This window comes from Canis aureus, chromosome 19 (assembly GCF_053574225.1).
Source record: "Canis aureus isolate CA01 chromosome 19, VMU_Caureus_v.1.0, whole genome shotgun sequence".
In the NCBI taxonomy this organism is placed as follows: domain Eukaryota; kingdom Metazoa; phylum Chordata; class Mammalia; order Carnivora; family Canidae; genus Canis; species Canis aureus.
In genome coordinates, this window is record NC_135629.1 from 9,425,002 (window position 1) to 9,441,329 (window position 16,328).

The following is a 16,328-nucleotide window of genomic DNA, read 5'->3' on the forward strand; positions in this document are numbered from 1 at the left end:
ACAAATCCTCACCACAATTCTTTAACACAGGAATCGTTATTGTATTGCTGTTGTACAGGTGAGAGAAACGGGTTCCCAGAGACAGCTTGTCTACACTCAAACAGTGAACTTGAGTGGAGTTGGGACCACAACTCACATGCCCCTATATTCTGTGCACTCTGTGCCTGATATCACATCCTGAGCCATACCCTGTCCCAGAGCTTTCGAAACTTGCCTTTTTCCCTCCTTTTGAGCCTTTTCTGGATGTTAGGCTGTCCTGAAGTCCCAAGGGTGAGAGCTGCACACTTACTCCCCATGCTCTTTCCCCCAGCTGGAACTGAAGGCCAGGGGAGGGGCTTCTCTGGGAGCTGGAAATAAAATGGAGCAAGGGCTGTGCTGTGCTGGGCAATATCTTACTGGAGGCTGTGAGGGGGCGGTAAGTGTTTTGTTTTGGGACTTGGGGAGGAAACTCCTGGAGAGCAGGTGAGAAGCTCCTGGTGAGCAGGTGAGGAGGGCTTTGCAGTTTTGCTTCAGATGGAGAGTAAGGAGGGAGGCTGAAACAAGCTGACATGGGTAGTGCTAATTGGGGGAGTTCACAGATGGGTGGGCCTAGGAAATCCCCCTAAGTTGTTAGAAGGAAAGAGGGATTTTACCTGCCTGAGGAGAGGGCTCCTCATTCCATGACCACTCTTTGAGCCCCTTGCCCTGTGCCAGGTCCTCTCTGCCCTGGGACTACAAAGAACATTTCAGGGCAAGGCACCCAAGGATTGGTGGGGCTAAGGCAGAAACAGACACGGAGGCACACTTGGCTTGGAAGTAGGAAGGGCAAGAGGAAGGGGGAACTGTATGCACCACCTAAGAAGGCTTTCCAGGGTCTGTGCTTTTCTCATTTATAGCATTCTTGTCCAGTCTGTGTTGTCCATATAAAACTTTTCTTTATTTTATTTTATTTTATTTTATTTTTTAAAATTTATGATAGTCACACACAGAGAGAGAGAGGCAGAGACACAGGCAGAGGGAGAAGCAGGCTCCATGCACCGGGAGCCCGACGTGGGATTCGATCCCGGGTCTCCAGGATCACGCCCTGGGCCAAAGGCAGGCGCTAAACCGCTGCGCCACCCAGGGATCCCCATATAAAACTTTTCTTATCAGAAAATACATTCATACATAATTTTTTTTAAGATTTCATTTATTTATTCTTAAGAGACACAGAGACACAGGAAGAGGGAAAAGCATGCAGGGAGCCTGATGAGGGACTCAATCTCTGGGATCCCGTGATCATGCCTTGAGCCAAAGGCAGCCGCCCAACCCAATCGCTGAGCCACCCAGGTGTCCCAAGCCTTTTTATTTTTAAATTTTATGTATGTAGGGACTCCTGGGTGGGCGTCTGCCTTTGGCTCAAGGCGTGATCCCGGGGTCCCGGGATCAAGTCCTGCATTGGGTTCCTTGTACGGAGCCTGCTTCTCCCTCTTCCTGTGTCTCTGCCTCTATGTGTGTGTGTGTGTGTCTCATGAATAAATAAACAAAATCTTAAAAAAATAAAAAGGCTTTCCAAAGAGTGGAAAGTAGTGAGATTGAGTCTTCAAGGCCGCATTTGTTTAGCCCTAGGCTGGAGAAGGACACTGCAGGTGGAGAGAACTGTCTTTCCAAAGACTCAGAACATGCAAGGGCACCTGGGTGGCTCACTGGTTGAGCATCTGCCTTTGGCTCAGGTCGTGATCAAGGGGTCCTGGGCTCCTATGGGGAGCCTGCTTCTCCCTCTGCCTATGTCTCTGCCCCTCTCTCTCTCTCTGTCTCTCATGAATAAATAAAATCTTAAAAAAAAAAAGACTCAGAGCATGCAAGAGCTGAAGTAGAGAGGTTGAAGAGAAAGCTGGCAGATGAGCTGAGGGTTATCAGCTAGATCTCTATGTTCAGGATGGTTGTCAGTAGCCAGGAGCCACAGTGGCTATTTTGATTTAAATTAGTTAACATTAAACAAAGTTAAAAATCCAGCTCTTCAATTGTACTAGCCACATTTCAAGTCCTCAGTAGCCACATGAAGTTAGGAATTCTGGTACTGGGGAGAAATGATATAGAACATCTCCAACATCCGTCATCACAGAAATTCCCTCTGGCCAGTGGGAAGTCTCAGAAAGGGTTCAGATTGCTCAAGGACACAGGAGAGAGCCTGCTTGGACTGAGCTGCCTGGCCTGTGTGAGCCTGGCCTGTGAGGTTTCTGGGCTGTAGATAAGGAAACAGTCTCCAGAAAAGGTAGGTGATATGACTCACCTCCTGCCAGCGTGAAGTAGACTCTGGCCCCAGGGATAGGAATCAACCAGGCAGGGCCTCTTCAGCCCCAACTGGGAATCCCTGATCAGTGTGACCAGAGCCAGAGTCAGAGAAACATGGAGTGAGTAGTCCTAGGGAGGGAGGAGCAGCTGCCAAGTAGGTTGAGCCTGGGTCTCCAGGGGGTCTCCAGCTTGGTCCCAGTTGGCATGTGTGGGATTGGATAAGAGAAGGGCTGGAAAGGTGTGTGTGGGAGTTGAGAGGAGAAACCAGAGTGTAGGTTAGCTGGATGGGGGTGGGGTTACACTCTGTCAAAAGGTGAGTGAGAGGGAGCCTTCTGTTCCTACCCTAACTAGCTTTTCTGCTTCCTTCCCAGGTCCAACATTATCCAGGTGACAAGGATGGAATATGCCATGAAGTCCCTCAGCCTTCTCTACCCCAAGTCCTTGTCCAGGTGAGGAGAACCAAGGGTAGAAGCAAAAGGAAGCTACCTGTAAGGCAGACCTTCTCAAATTTCAACAGGCTCATAAGTCACCTGGGCATCTTATTAAATGCAGATGTATATTTAGTAGGTCTGGAGTGGGACCTAAGATTTTGCTTTTTTTTTTTTTTTTTAATTAGAAAAAGTGGAGCACTTGAGCTGGGGTGGGGGGGAGGCACACACACACACACACACACACACAGAGAGAGAGAGAGAGAGAGAGAGAGAGAGAGAGAGAATCTTAAGCAGGCTCCATGCTCGGCATAGAGCCCAAAGCAGGGCTCAATCTCAGGACCCTGAGATCATGACCTAAGCTGAAATCAGGAGTCAGACACTTAACCAACTGAGCCACCCAGGTGCCCCCATTCTTGATCTCATTTAAACCTGATCACGATTTTGGGAAGTAGAGATTATTATACCTAATTTTAGGTATAATAATAGATGGGGGTACTGAAGCACAGAGTGGGTATTCTCAATCACCTAGCAAATGAGTAATGGAGCCAGGATTCAGGTTTGAGTCTGACAAAAACCCAGGCCACTTCACCACTTCATTTCATTTTACAGGTGGGAAGAGAGAGACCAAGAGGGGAAAGTGGTATTGGGGAAATGTGGGATGGGTCTCCAATCACCTTGCTACTCATCATGGTCAGTGTCATCAAGCAGCATCAATGCCACTTGGAAACTTATTAGACATATAGAATCCCAGACTCCACTGAGACCTACAGAATCTGAATCAGATCCCCAGAGGACATATATGTCACTAAAATGTGAGATGTACTGATCTGGCAGGCCTTTGAGTAAGACTAGAAAGATTAGAGCAGGCTTGGTGGGTGGTAGAGGAGAAATATGAGGAGCTCCACCTCTGGGGGATGGGACTTAGGTTCCTGCCATGGGGCAATGGCTCAGAGGCAGCAGACAGCTCATTCTAATGCTCCAAGTTGTCTCCAGGCATGTGGCAGTGAGCACCTCAGTGGTGACCCAGCAGCTATCGTCGAAGTCCAGCCTGGAGGCCCCCAAGGCCCGGCCCTGTAGAGTAAGCACTGCTGACCGGAGTGTGCGGAAGGGCATCATCGCACACAGTCTCAAGGACCTCCTGAACAAGGTGAGGGAAGGGGCTACCCTCAACACAGCCCAACCACTGGGACTGTGGCTGAGAGCTGCTTCTGTCCTCTGGGTCGTGAGCTGGGAGTTCAGCTGGGATGCAGCTCATGGGTTAGATGGTGAAAAGATTTCCTTTCTGATGCCAGCTCTAATAGGTCAGTAGTGCCTGCTATAGTGCTGTCTAATGGATTAGTGACAGGCGGAAGGCAGTATATTGCCACCCTATGCTAATAGTAGGTCAGTGGTATTTTCAGAGTATATTTTTCTTATTGGAAGGACCTATAAGTTCCCTTTTCCATTGTACACATGCCTGGAAGTTGCAGAAATAGGCACAATCTTAGAGATTCTATTTCCCATCTCCTCCCTTTAGCCAGGGCAGGTCTTCAATCTGTCTCCTACACTGGCCTTCCATGGAAAGCTTAGCGAATAGCTATGGAAGACTCTCTTCAAACTATTTCAAGCTTCCACAGCAGGAAACCAAAGACACACAGCTCTGTGGACAGTAGTAAGAGCAGGCAAGAGTAACACCCTTCCCTATTTCTATGTTCCCTCTCTCCCACTGCTTCTCCTAGAGCCTCATCTAATCTGGTTCTTTATTAATCTTGTGCTTCACTGCCCTATTAGCTTATCAGCTCCATGTGAGGGGAGCCCTGCTCCTATACAAACCCAGTTGCCTGGCACAGATCATACATTTGGATTAAGCTTCTGATCACTAGAGTCTAGAGTTTAACATATAGAAATCATAGCTGACCTGAGTCCAGAGTCCCTCCCTTGCTTCTGTGAATTAGGTCTATTGTTCCTCATGGGAGCCAATTTTCCCTCTCTTGAGACTTGTGGCTATGACACACCAATTTCTTATGTCCTGAATCAAAAAGTCTCTTTCACATTGGAGTCTAAACTTACTAGTGTTATTCACCTGAGGTCTGGGGACCACCTCCTGTACCAAAGTGGACTTGTTGCCCATGACTTCCCAGAATGCCCTCCCTGGGATTGATTAGGTGATGAGTGAGGCTCAGGAGTTGTCATTTTTAGTGAGTTCTTCAGGAGATTCTTAGTCACTTAGTTTGGGGACACTGAGTTAGAATCCTAACTCTAAAGGATGCAGAGAGGAACAACAGTGAGGGTCCATTTTTTCCAACATGGAACACAGGTCAGAAATGAATCTTACTGGGGATCCCTGGGTGGCTCAGCAGTTTAGCGCCTGCCTGTGGTCCAGGGCGTGATCCTGGAGTCCTGGGATGGAGTCCCACGTCAGGCTCCCTGAATGGAACCTGCTTCTCCCTCTGCCTGTGTCTCGGCCTCTCTCTCCCTTTCTCTGTGTATCTCATGAATAAATAAATACAATCTTTAAAAATAAAAAAAGAAATGAATCTTACTGATAGAGCAGGGAGGACATCAACCTATCTGCTGCTTTTCCAAGTTTGGCAATATATAAAGAAAGGAGCAGAGAGAGTGAGGGGGGAAAAGGGCAAGATGATATGGTTGGCAGTGACCAGATTATTAGTCCTTGATTGGCCATGGTAAAGAACAGAGGGGTTTCATTTTAAAAGACCACAGTAAGCCTTTAGAGGATTTTTTAAAAATTAATTTTGAAAGAATCTCAAACTAACAGAAGTTGCAAGAATACAGCACTTCTTAAATCTTTGAGAGTAAATTGCCAACCTGATGCTTCTTATTCTTGGATACTTCAGTGTGTCTTCTCTACAAACAAGAATATTCTCCTATATCATTGAAGTAGAACCATCAAAACTGGGAAACATACAATCTTACATGACCACAGTTTAATTCTGAGACTTCATTCAAATGTTACTAATCATCCCAGTAATATCCTTAATAGCAAAAGGATCCAGGTCTGGATTGAGTATTTTATTTAACTGTGTGTCTCTTTAGTCTCCTTCAATCTGGAACAGTTCATCAATTTTCCTTAAATTTCATAGCCTTGATTGTTTTGAATATTATAAGCCTGTTGTTTTGTTTACTGTGCTTCAGTTTGGCATGGCTTATGTCCTCAATTCAGCCTGTATATCTGGCAGGAATATGATAAAAATAGGTTGTCACTGCAAAATTGCAAATAACTTTGTCACATTACTGTCTAACTTTGATTATCTGAATAAGGAGGTATATCCAGGCTTCCCTATGTAAAGTTATTATTTTTCCCTTTGTGTCAATTATTTTCTATAGAGGTATTTTGTATTAAATATATATCTCATTCTGCACTCAATTTTCAACTTCTTCATTTACTTGTGTTAGAAGAGATTAAAATATTTCTATTTTAATGGGATATGAGGATGATAACAGATTATTTGTTGATGCTCAAATGGTCCAAGATTGGTCTTCTGGGTGGCTCAGTGGTTGAGTATCTGCCTTTGGCTCAGGTCGTGGTCCCGGGGTCCTGGGATTGAGTCCCACACTGGGCTCCCCAGAAGGAGCCTGGTTCTCTTCTGCTTATGTCTGTGCCTCTCTCTGTGTGTCTCTCATGAATGAATAAATACAATCTTTTTTAAAAAAATTGGTCCAAGATTTAGCCAGTGGGACTCCTGTCAACTTGTGTCCTTTTCTCAAGTCCCTATTATTCTTCAGTGCTTTCTGACTTTCAGTCATGATGAAGTATTGCAAGCTTATTTTGTATTTTACTTGCCCCAGCCCTGAATTGGCCATTTCTCCTAAGGAGAACTGCTTCATTTTAGTGGAGAATGGTATTCAGAAATTAAGATCTGGGAGTTAGGTGTGTTCACTGCTATTGGTGTGTTGCTGATCCCATAACTTTATTGAAGAATTTTAAGCAGAAAAAATGTTCTCTAGCAAATGAAAGCAAGAAAACTAAAGTGTGAATTCTGCTATCCCAAGAGATAGATGATGTGGTCGTGAATGTCCTAAATAGTCTATCCTTATATACAACTTCCTTAAATGGGGTAGTTATTGTAATACGCCACCTGACTTTTCATTTCATTCTCTAGCATGAATGGGTCATGGAACTCCTTCCATTTTAATCAATATAGTATAAAATTTAGTAAATGCATATAATGGATAACTTCTAGCATTTCTTGGAATCATAACCTTGAGGTAGTTACTACTATTTTAATTTTCTAGAAGCAGAGGTCAAGTTCCTTCACTGGGATTTAAACTCAGGCTGTAGGGGATCCCTGGGTGGCTCGGTGGTTTGGCGCCTGCCTTTAGACAGAGCGTGATCCTGGAGTCCTGGGATGAGATCCCACATCAGGCTCCCTGCGTGGGAGCCTGCTTCTCCCTCTGCCTGTGTCTCTGCATCTCTCTCTCTCTCTCTCTCATGAATAAATGAATAAAATCTTTAAAAATAAATCAATAAAATAAACTCAGGCCATCATCTCATACATATTTGCCTTTAACCATTGTGAGGACTCTAAGACTATACTTGCCTCAACTTTTTGGATGATGAAACTAGTTCAGATAAATGCAATAACTTTCTTAAATTCAGAATAATATTGTAAGGGAGCTAGAATTCAAACCCAGGTTTTTTAAACTCTAGAGATAGACTATTCAATGCAATAGTTACTAGTTACATGTGGTTACTGAACTCTGAAATGAGGCTAGTTGAAACTGAAATGTGCTTAAGTATAAATTACAAGATTTTGAAGACTTAATAAAAAATGTAAAATCTCATATTTTTATATTGATTTTATGTTGAGATCATATTTTGGATGGAATTAAATATATGACAAGTATCATGTGGCTATTAGAAAATTTAAAATTACAATTGTGTAATACAGAGCATCTGTGAAAAACTCACAGGTAACAACATACTTTTTTTTAAATTTTTATTTATTTATGATAGTCACACAGAGAGAGAGAGAGAGGCAGAGACATAGGCAGAGGGAGAAGCAGGCTCCATGCACCGGGAGCCCAACGTGGGATTCGATCCCAGGTCTCCAGGATCGCGCCCTGGGCCAAAGGCAGGCGCCAAACCGCTGCGCCACCCAGGGATCCCCAGTAACAACATACTTAATGGGAAATTCTGAAAACTTTCCCCTTAAGATCAGGAATGCGATAAGGATATCTGTTCTTGCCACTTTTATACAACAAGGTGCTGGAGGTGCTAGCTAGGATAATTAGGCAAGAAAATAAAATAAAAGGCATCCTGATTGGAAAGGAAGAGGTAGAACTATTCCTATTTGCAGACAGAAAACCCTATAGAACACACACATACAGACACACAATTAGAGCTAATAAAAGGGTTTGGCAAGGTTGCATGATATAAGGTTGAAGGATGTAAGACCAATATACAAAAATCAATTGTATTTCTATATACTGGCAATAAATAATCTGAAAATAAAATTAAGAAATGAAGGGCACTTGAGTGGCTCGATTGGGTAAGCGTCTGACTCTTGATCTCAGCTCAGGTCTTTATCTCAGAGTCATGAGTTCAGGCCCCACATTGGGTTCCATGCTGGGTGTGTCACCTACCCATAATTTTTTAAAAAATAAATAATGAGTCCATTCATAATAGCATCAATAAGAATAGAATATTTAAGAATAACTTTAACAGGAGTATATGACTTATAGATTGAAAATTAACATTGGCAAAATAAATTAGACTGAAGATTTAAACAAGATCTAAATAATAGACAAATGTGCTCAGGGATTGGAAGACTTAATGTTGTTAAGATGGCAATACTCCCCAGCTTGATCTGCAGATTCAATGCAATCTCCATCAAATTGCAGCTACTCTTTTCCTAGATATTGACAAGTGGATGCTAAAATTCATATAAAAATACAATGGACCAAAACTAACTAACACAATCTTGGAAAAAGACAAAGTTGGAAGACTTACATTTCCTGGTTCCAAAACTTACTACAAAGCTACAGTAATCAATTCTGTGGTATTGACAAAGGATAGACTCACTCTATTAGTTTGCTAGGGCTTCTATAACAAAATACCACAGATCGATACTTAACAGAAATTTATTTTCTCTCAAATCTGGAGGGTGGAAGTCTGAGATCAAGGTGCTGTCAGGTTTGGTTTCTTCTGAGGCCTCTCTCCTTGACTTGTAGATGGTTGTCTTCATGTTTACAGGGTATTCCTTCTGGGTATATTTCTTTGTTCTAATCTTCCCTTTTTTATAAGGAAACCAGTAATACTGGAATAGGGCCCATCTTAATAATAGCATTTTAGGGCAGCCCGAGTGGCTCAGTGGTTTAATGCTGCCTTCAGCCCAGGGCGTGATCCTGGAGACCTGGGATCGAGTCCCACATTGGGCTCCCGGCATGGAGCCTGCTTCTCCCTCTGCCTGTGTCTCTGCCTCTCTCACTCTCTCTGTATCTCTCATGAATAAATAAATAAAATCTTTAAAAAAGAAATTATTTAAAAAATATATATCATTTTAATTTAATTACCTCTTTAAAGACCCTATCTCCAGAGACACCTGGGTGGCTTAGTGGTTGAGCATCTGTCTTTGGCTCAGGTCATGATCCTGGGGTCCTGAGATTGGGGCTTCCCATGGGGAGACTGCTTCTCCCTCTGTCTATGTCTCTGCCTCTCTCTGTGTGTCTCTCATGAATAAATAAATAAAATCTTAAAAAAAAAAAGACAATCCAATTAAAAATGCGTAAGGAGGGGTGCCTGGATGGCTCAACTGGCTAAGCATCTGCTTTCAGCTCAGGTCATGATCCTGGGGTCCTGAAATCAAGCCCTGCATTGGGCTCCCTGCTCAATAGAGAGCCTGCTTCTCCCTCTCCCTCTGCTGCTCCTGGTGCTTTTGCTCTTTCTGTCAAATTAATAAATAAATAAAATATTTTAAAAGATAGGTAAAGAAAAAAAAAGATGGGTAAAGAATTGGAATGGACATTTCTCTAAAGAAAATATTTATTTATTTTTCTTTTTATAAAAGAAAATATTTAAATGGCTAATAACATATGAAAAAATGTTCAATGTGATTAGTCTTTAAGGAAATTCAAATTAAAACTATTTCATACTCACTATAATGTCTAAAATAAAAGACAGACAATAATAAGTACTGATGAAGATGTAAAGAAATTGGAATCTTCATCCATTGTTAGTGATTATAAAATGATGCAGCTGCTTTGGAAAACAGTTTTGTAGTTCCTCAAAAAGTTAAACATATAGTTAATTGTGTGACTCAGCATTTTCATCCCTAGGATATACCCAGGAAAACTGAAAACAGATACTTATTCACAAACTTGTAGATGAATACTCATCTCAGCAACATTCATAATAAAAATGGAAACAACCCAAGTGTCTATATCAACTGATGAATGGATTAAAAATGTGATTATAGGGATCCCTGGGTGGCGCAGCGGTTTGGCGCCTGCCTTTGGCCCAGGGCGTGATCCTGGAGACCCGGGATCGAATCCCACGTCGGGCTCCCGGTGCATGGAGCCTGCTTCTCCCTCTGCCTGTGTCTCTGCCTCTCTCTCTCTCTCTGTGACTATCATAAATAAATAAAAAAAAAATTTAAAAAAAATGTGATTATATCTATATAGCAGAATATTATTTAGCCATAAAAAGAAATGAATCATGCTACAACACAGATGAACCTTGAAAACATACTGAGGAAAAGAAGCCATTCTAAAAAGACCACATATTGTATGATTCCATTTATATGAAATGTCTAGACTAGGCAAATCCATAGAGACAAACATAGAGGTTGCCATGGGTTAGGAGATAGGAAATAACTGCTAATTAGTACTGGGTTTCTTTTGGGATGATGAAAATGTTCTGAAATCAGATAGTTGTACAACTTAGTGAATGTAGTAAAAAACACTGAATTATATAATTTAAATGGGTGAATTTTATAGCATGTGAATTATATCTCAATAAAAAATTACATATGTGATTCCCACTATATTTTTATTGGGCAGCACTGCTCTACAACATAACCATGAAGCTAGGTACCAAGTAGGACCATAATATAGAATCTTTGGGTGGCGATCCCACAGCAAGAGCCTGGGTTCCAGTCCCATTTCTCATAGATCCTTAACCACTTGTTCTTTCCCTGGCAGCTAAGATGATGTAATATGGGTCTTCCTCATGCTCTGTGGCTACATGGGGATAGCAGAAGCATCACTGATCTGATTTCTAGGTCCGGGACACCCTGCTGCTGGCAGACAAGCCCTTCTACCTGGTGCTGGAGGAAGACGGTACAACTGTAGAAACAGAAGAGTATTTCCAAGCCCTGGCAGATGACACAGTGTTCATGGTCCTCCAGAAGGGGCAGAAATGGCAGCCCCCCCCAGAACAGGTGAGTTCCCACCTGTGTGATGGGGAGAACATTGGATGCCTGGGAGAAGTCCTTGGGAGGGTACCAACCATAGGCTTGTCTTGACACAGGGTTCTAGGTACCAACTGTCCCTCTCCCATAAGCCTGCCAAGAAGATTGATGTGGCTCAAGTAACCTTTGACCTATACAAGATGAACCCACAGGACTTCATTGGTTGCCTGAATGTGAAGGCCACTCTTTATGGCACATACTCCCTTTCCTATGACCTGCATTGCTACGGGGCCAAGCGCATCATGAAGTGAGTGAATTGGGATTAGCTGGGGATAGGGTGGGTATTCAGCAAGGAGAGAGCACCTCTCTGCTCATATGGACCTCAGCTTCTTAGGACCTGGGACTAGTGTTGATTTTGACAAAGCATAACAGTTAGCATTTGTCTAGAACGTTAGGGCTGAACTAGTGCTTTCGCATATGCCAAAGGGATACACATACTCTTCCAGGTGGAACAGGGATACATTATTTTCTAATTACTTTCCACTACAACAACTACTTTTTTTCACCTAAAATAATAAGTTTTCCTAAGTAGTATTTTAATCAATGTTTTAAAAGTGAACACGTGTCAAAGATTGTATTGAACTCATTAATTAAGGAGAGAACCAGCAAGCAGTTAAAATCAGTTCAGAGAATTCAAAATCTAACCAATATATAGGTCCATCAAGGATGCTGAGATAAGGGGTGCCTGGGTGGCTTAGTCATTTGAGTGGCCAACTCCTGGCTTCGGCTCAGGTCATGATCTCAGGATGATGGGATCAAGCCCCATTTCAGGTTCTGCCTTCTGCCCCTGGGAAGTTGGCTTGGGATTTTCTCTCCTTCTGCTTCTGCCCCTCCTCCTCCCTCTCTCTCTCTCATAAATAAACAAAACTTAAAAGAAAAAAGAATGTTGAGATAAATTCATAGACACAAAATTGGATTTTTCCATGTGGGTGGGAGGGATGAAATAATTGTCCTTCCACAGAAGGAATTAATTTGCATGTCCATGGAAAATAGTCATTTGTATTATCTAATGAAATTCTTTTAAACTTTTTACTGTACTTCTGAAATCAAGTAATACAGGAAGCATGAGAATATGTTAAATTGTAAGACAAGGATTGTTGTGGTGGTGTTTCCCAATTTCAGCTGCTCCAGTCTAGTGAATTCTTACCCTATCAGGTGGATGCAGCCACTGAGGCAGAGGCATCCAACTATTCCAAAGCCACAAAGCTAGGGAGTAGCAGACCATGGCCTCTTGCCAGTTTCTTCTGACAGATTCTTCTCCTCCCCAATTGCTTCATTTAGCATCTCTTGAGCCATCCACAGTGTGCCTGGCCCTGTGATGCAAGCTAAAGATCCAGAGATAAACAAAATGTCAGAATGAGCTCCACGCTGGCAAGAATTTCTATTGCCTCCAGTACCTTGATGAATGCTGGCACATAGCAGTAATTCAAAAAATTGTAGAATGAATGAAGATGCATTTGATCCTTGCTCTTAGAGGCCTTCTGAGAAATAGGATCCCCACACTTCTGCCAGAACATATATAGCTAGAGTATACCAGACCTTCTTGGCTTTCTGAATTTCTTCTGTGCACATCCAGTCTGGAGATGAGGGACCTGAGGTGTTCTGCTTGCCAGAGAGGACATTCAATGACAGGCTTGAACCTAGTTTTGTGGCTAGAATTCTCACATTCCTCCTAGTCTACATTCTTTTTTTTTTTTTTTTTTAAGATTTTATTTATTTATTCATGAGAGACAGAGAGAGAGGCAGAGACACAGGCAGAGGGAGAAGCAGGCTCCCTGCAGGGAGCCCGATGTGGGACTAGATCCCTGGACTCCAGGATCACACCCCGGGCTGAAGGCAGAAGCTTAACTGCTGAGGCACCCAGGGGTCCGTCCTATTCTATATCCTGCCCCATCTTGATCTGGGCTTGCTGCCAGTAGTTTGCAAATTTCAAAATCTAGAGCAAGAAGTTTCAGCCTGTAAACTCAGTGCATTAAGGGGAAGTAGGACTCTCAGACCTAAACACAGTAGACATGTTGGTATCAAAAAAACAGCAAGCTGGGGTAGGTGTGGTGAATTAGTGGTGTCAGCTAGTTTTATTATTACTGTTATTGTGGTTATAGTAAAACATACATAAGATTTACCATTTTAAAAATATTTTATTTATTTATTCATGAGAGAGAGGGGTTGGGGAGAGAGGGAGAGAGAGAGGCAGAGACACAGGCAGAGGGAGAAGCAGGCTCCATGCAGGGAGCCCGATGTGGGACTTGATCCTGGGTCTCTAGGATCAGGCCCTGGGCTGAAGGCGGCACTAAACCGCTGAGCCACCCGGGCTGCCCAACCATTTTTAAAATATTTTAAAAATTTATTTGAGAGAGAGGGAGAGAGAGAGAGAGAGAGAACGAACAAGCAGGGGGAGCAGCAGAGGGAGAGGGAGAAGCAGGCTCTCCACTGAGCAGGGAGCCTGATGCAGGGCTCCAACCTAGGACCCTGAGATCATGACTTGAGCCGAAGGCAGACACTTAACCAACTAGGCGCCCCTAAAATTTACCATTTTAACCATTTTAAAGTGTATAATTCAGTGGCTGTTAAGTACTCTCACAATGTGCAACAGTTACCACTATCAATTTCTAGAACTTTTTCATCATCTCAAACTGAAACTCTGTACCCATTAAACACTAACTTTCCAAACACTAACTTTCCACCCTACCTTCTTTCAGTCCCTGGTAACATGTGTTCTGCTTTCTTTCTGTTAATTTGCCTATTCTAGGTATCTTATACAGTACTTGTCCTTTTGTGACTGGTTTATGTCACCGAGCATGTTTTCAAGGTTCATCCACGCTGTAGCATGTGTCAGACTTTCATTCCTATTTATGGCTTGATAGCTGGTTTTAAGCCTTAGTTCTGTAATTTTAGAAATGAGTATACTTCTCAGGTAGAGCCTTTAAATTTTTAAAGAAGGGGCGCTTGGGTAGCTCAGTTGATTGAATCCGACTCTTAGTTTCAGCTCAGGTCGTGAGATCCCCTTGTTGGGATCTGCACTTGATCTTAGCCAAAAGGCTGAGAAGCGATTCCCTTGTTGGGATCTGGGCTCAGTGAGGAGTCAGCTGGAGATTCTCTCTCTTTCTCCCTCTGCCCCTTCTCTCACTCACACTCCCTCTCTCCCTAAAATAAATAATCTTTAAAAAATAAATAAATAACATTTTAAAGAATTTTCAAGTGTAGATCTTTATAGTTCTAATTATCTTTTTGCCTCCCTATACCTCAACCATAAGTTAATTTATCAGATAAAGGTTAATAGTTTGAAAGTTTTAATACCAGGACACCTGGGTGGTACAGCGGTTGAGTGTCTGCCTTCGGCCCAGGGCATGGTCCCCGGATCGAGTCCTACTTTGGGCTCCTTGCTAGGGGCCTGCTTCTCCCTCTGCCTATGTCTCTGCCTATCTCTCTCTCTCTCTCTCTCTCTCTCTCTCTCATAAATAAATAAAATATTTTTTAAAAAAGAAAGTTTTAATACCAGTTAGAAAGTCTTTATTTTTCTTTAGCTTTCTCTTCCCTGATTCCCCTTAGGGCTAGACACCCCTAGTAACCCTCATTTATCTTTTTTTTTTCTTAAGATTTTATTCATTTATTCATGAGAGACACAGAAAGATAGGCAGAGACATAGGCAGAGGGAGAAGCAGGAACCCTACAGGGAGCCTGATGTAGGATTGGATCCTAGGACCCGGGATCATGACCTGAGCCAAGGCAGACGCTCAACCACTGAGCTACCCAGGTGCCCCCATTTATCTCTTTTAAACATATTTGGAAAAGAACTTGGTTAAAGTAGTCAAGCATTCAACCAGCTACTCTTGTTTCTATGTTTTGTCCTACTCACCTATCTATTAGGCTCCAAATTAAGTGACTTTATGCTATTTCAATCTCATAACTTTATGAGGGATCAAAATGGTATAATCCTATTTTACAGATGAGAAAGCAGAAGCTCAGAACTATAATAATTTGCCAAGCTTTACACAGCTAGTAAGACTGGATTAGAACTCTGGCCTCTCTGATTTAAGCTCTGTTCTCAGTACATTGCAACACCAAGCATGGGGATCTTCATGTGTCCAGTGCTCTGAAAATTAGCTACACTATGCATGACTTGGAAATGCCTCAGCCTCTAGAACAGAGGTCATAAAGCACAGAGACATGGTACTGAGATTAAGGTGGCTGGCCCAAAGTAGTATTACAAAAATTAAAGGCCTTATGAAATTAGCTTGAATTTTGCATGAGAAAATAAGGAGGTAATGGACATCTCCATTAAATTATGATTGCAGGCAATGCTTATAGATCTTTCGCATTTGCTGAGGGAAGGCACCATCCATTCCTGTTGGCACACTGCTCTGCGGTTTGTGAAATTATGGAGGTAGCATGGAGGGTTGGATAGCAGGGAGGGGTTTTCTTCATGTTTTGACTCTAGTACCTTTGTCTTCCACCCAGGGAAGTTCTTCGTTGGGCCCTCTTCAGCATGAAGACCACAGGCCATGTGCTGCTCGGCACCTCCTGTTACATGCAGCAGCTCCTGGATGCCACGGAGGGAGGGCAGCCCCCTGAGGGCAAGGCCCGATCCCTCATCCCGACCTCTCTGAAGATGCTGCAGTGAAGGCTGGAGTCCTTGGAGACATTCCCCCAGACAAGGACTAGAATGTGGCCCCTATGCTCAGCTAGTAGCATCCACAAGACGGCAGCTAGACAGCCTCTTACCTTGCCACACCCTCCTCACCCAACTAGGACCATGAATGATGAAGTCTTCCCAAGGGAAAAAGGCAGAAACCTGAGAATTGCTAGTCAGAAAGTCTGCCCCTCAGCTCCCTTTCTTCACATGCTCTACTTTCATCACGCTCCCCACCTCCTGGCCAACCAGCCCTAATGCTCCTGAAAGAACTGTGTATGATACTAGAGAATTCACATTACATTATTTATGCTGATCCATCTTTGCCTGTGTTTTTTGTGGGTGAGGGTCCGGAGTTCTGTCTGCAAGGTTGGAAAGGTCTAAGGGACGAGAGGAATCTATTGTCAAGCCATTTTCCCAAACGTGGGGGTTACAGGAAACAGGACTTTTTCTACCAACAACAACAAAAAATATTTCTACCAACAAAAAAGATATTTGATTCTGGAACTAATGTCTGCTTAATCAGAGACTTGAGCAGACCATGTAAATCAATATGATAAAGTTCAATTTCTAAAGGAAATCTGACCATCAGAAGGGCTTTGA

At 42.9% G+C, this 16,328-nt stretch overlaps 1 protein-coding gene across 3 annotated transcripts; it reads left to right on the top strand.

The window, feature by feature from the left end:
- The first annotated feature begins 335 nt into the window (after positions 1–335).
- On the top strand, positions 336–16,041 carry CIDEC (cell death inducing DFFA like effector c). Of its 3 annotated transcripts, none has more exons than XM_077857894.1 (6): positions 336–415; positions 2,625–2,702; positions 3,678–3,831; positions 10,907–11,065; positions 11,155–11,342; positions 15,554–16,041. In XM_077857894.1, exons 2-6 carry the CDS (start codon positions 2,650–2,652, stop codon positions 15,714–15,716), a joined length of 717 nt encoding a protein of 238 aa, XP_077714020.1. In that variant the 5' UTR covers positions 336–415; positions 2,625–2,649; the 3' UTR covers positions 15,717–16,041. The 3 variants fall into 3 exon arrangements, with proteins under 3 accessions (XP_077714020.1, XP_077714022.1, XP_077714021.1); XM_077857895.1 differs by lacking the exon at positions 336–415 and adding an exon at positions 441–484; XM_077857896.1 differs by lacking the exon at positions 3,678–3,831 and having other exon boundaries at positions 344–415.
- The last annotated feature ends 287 nt before the right edge of the window (positions 16,042–16,328 follow it).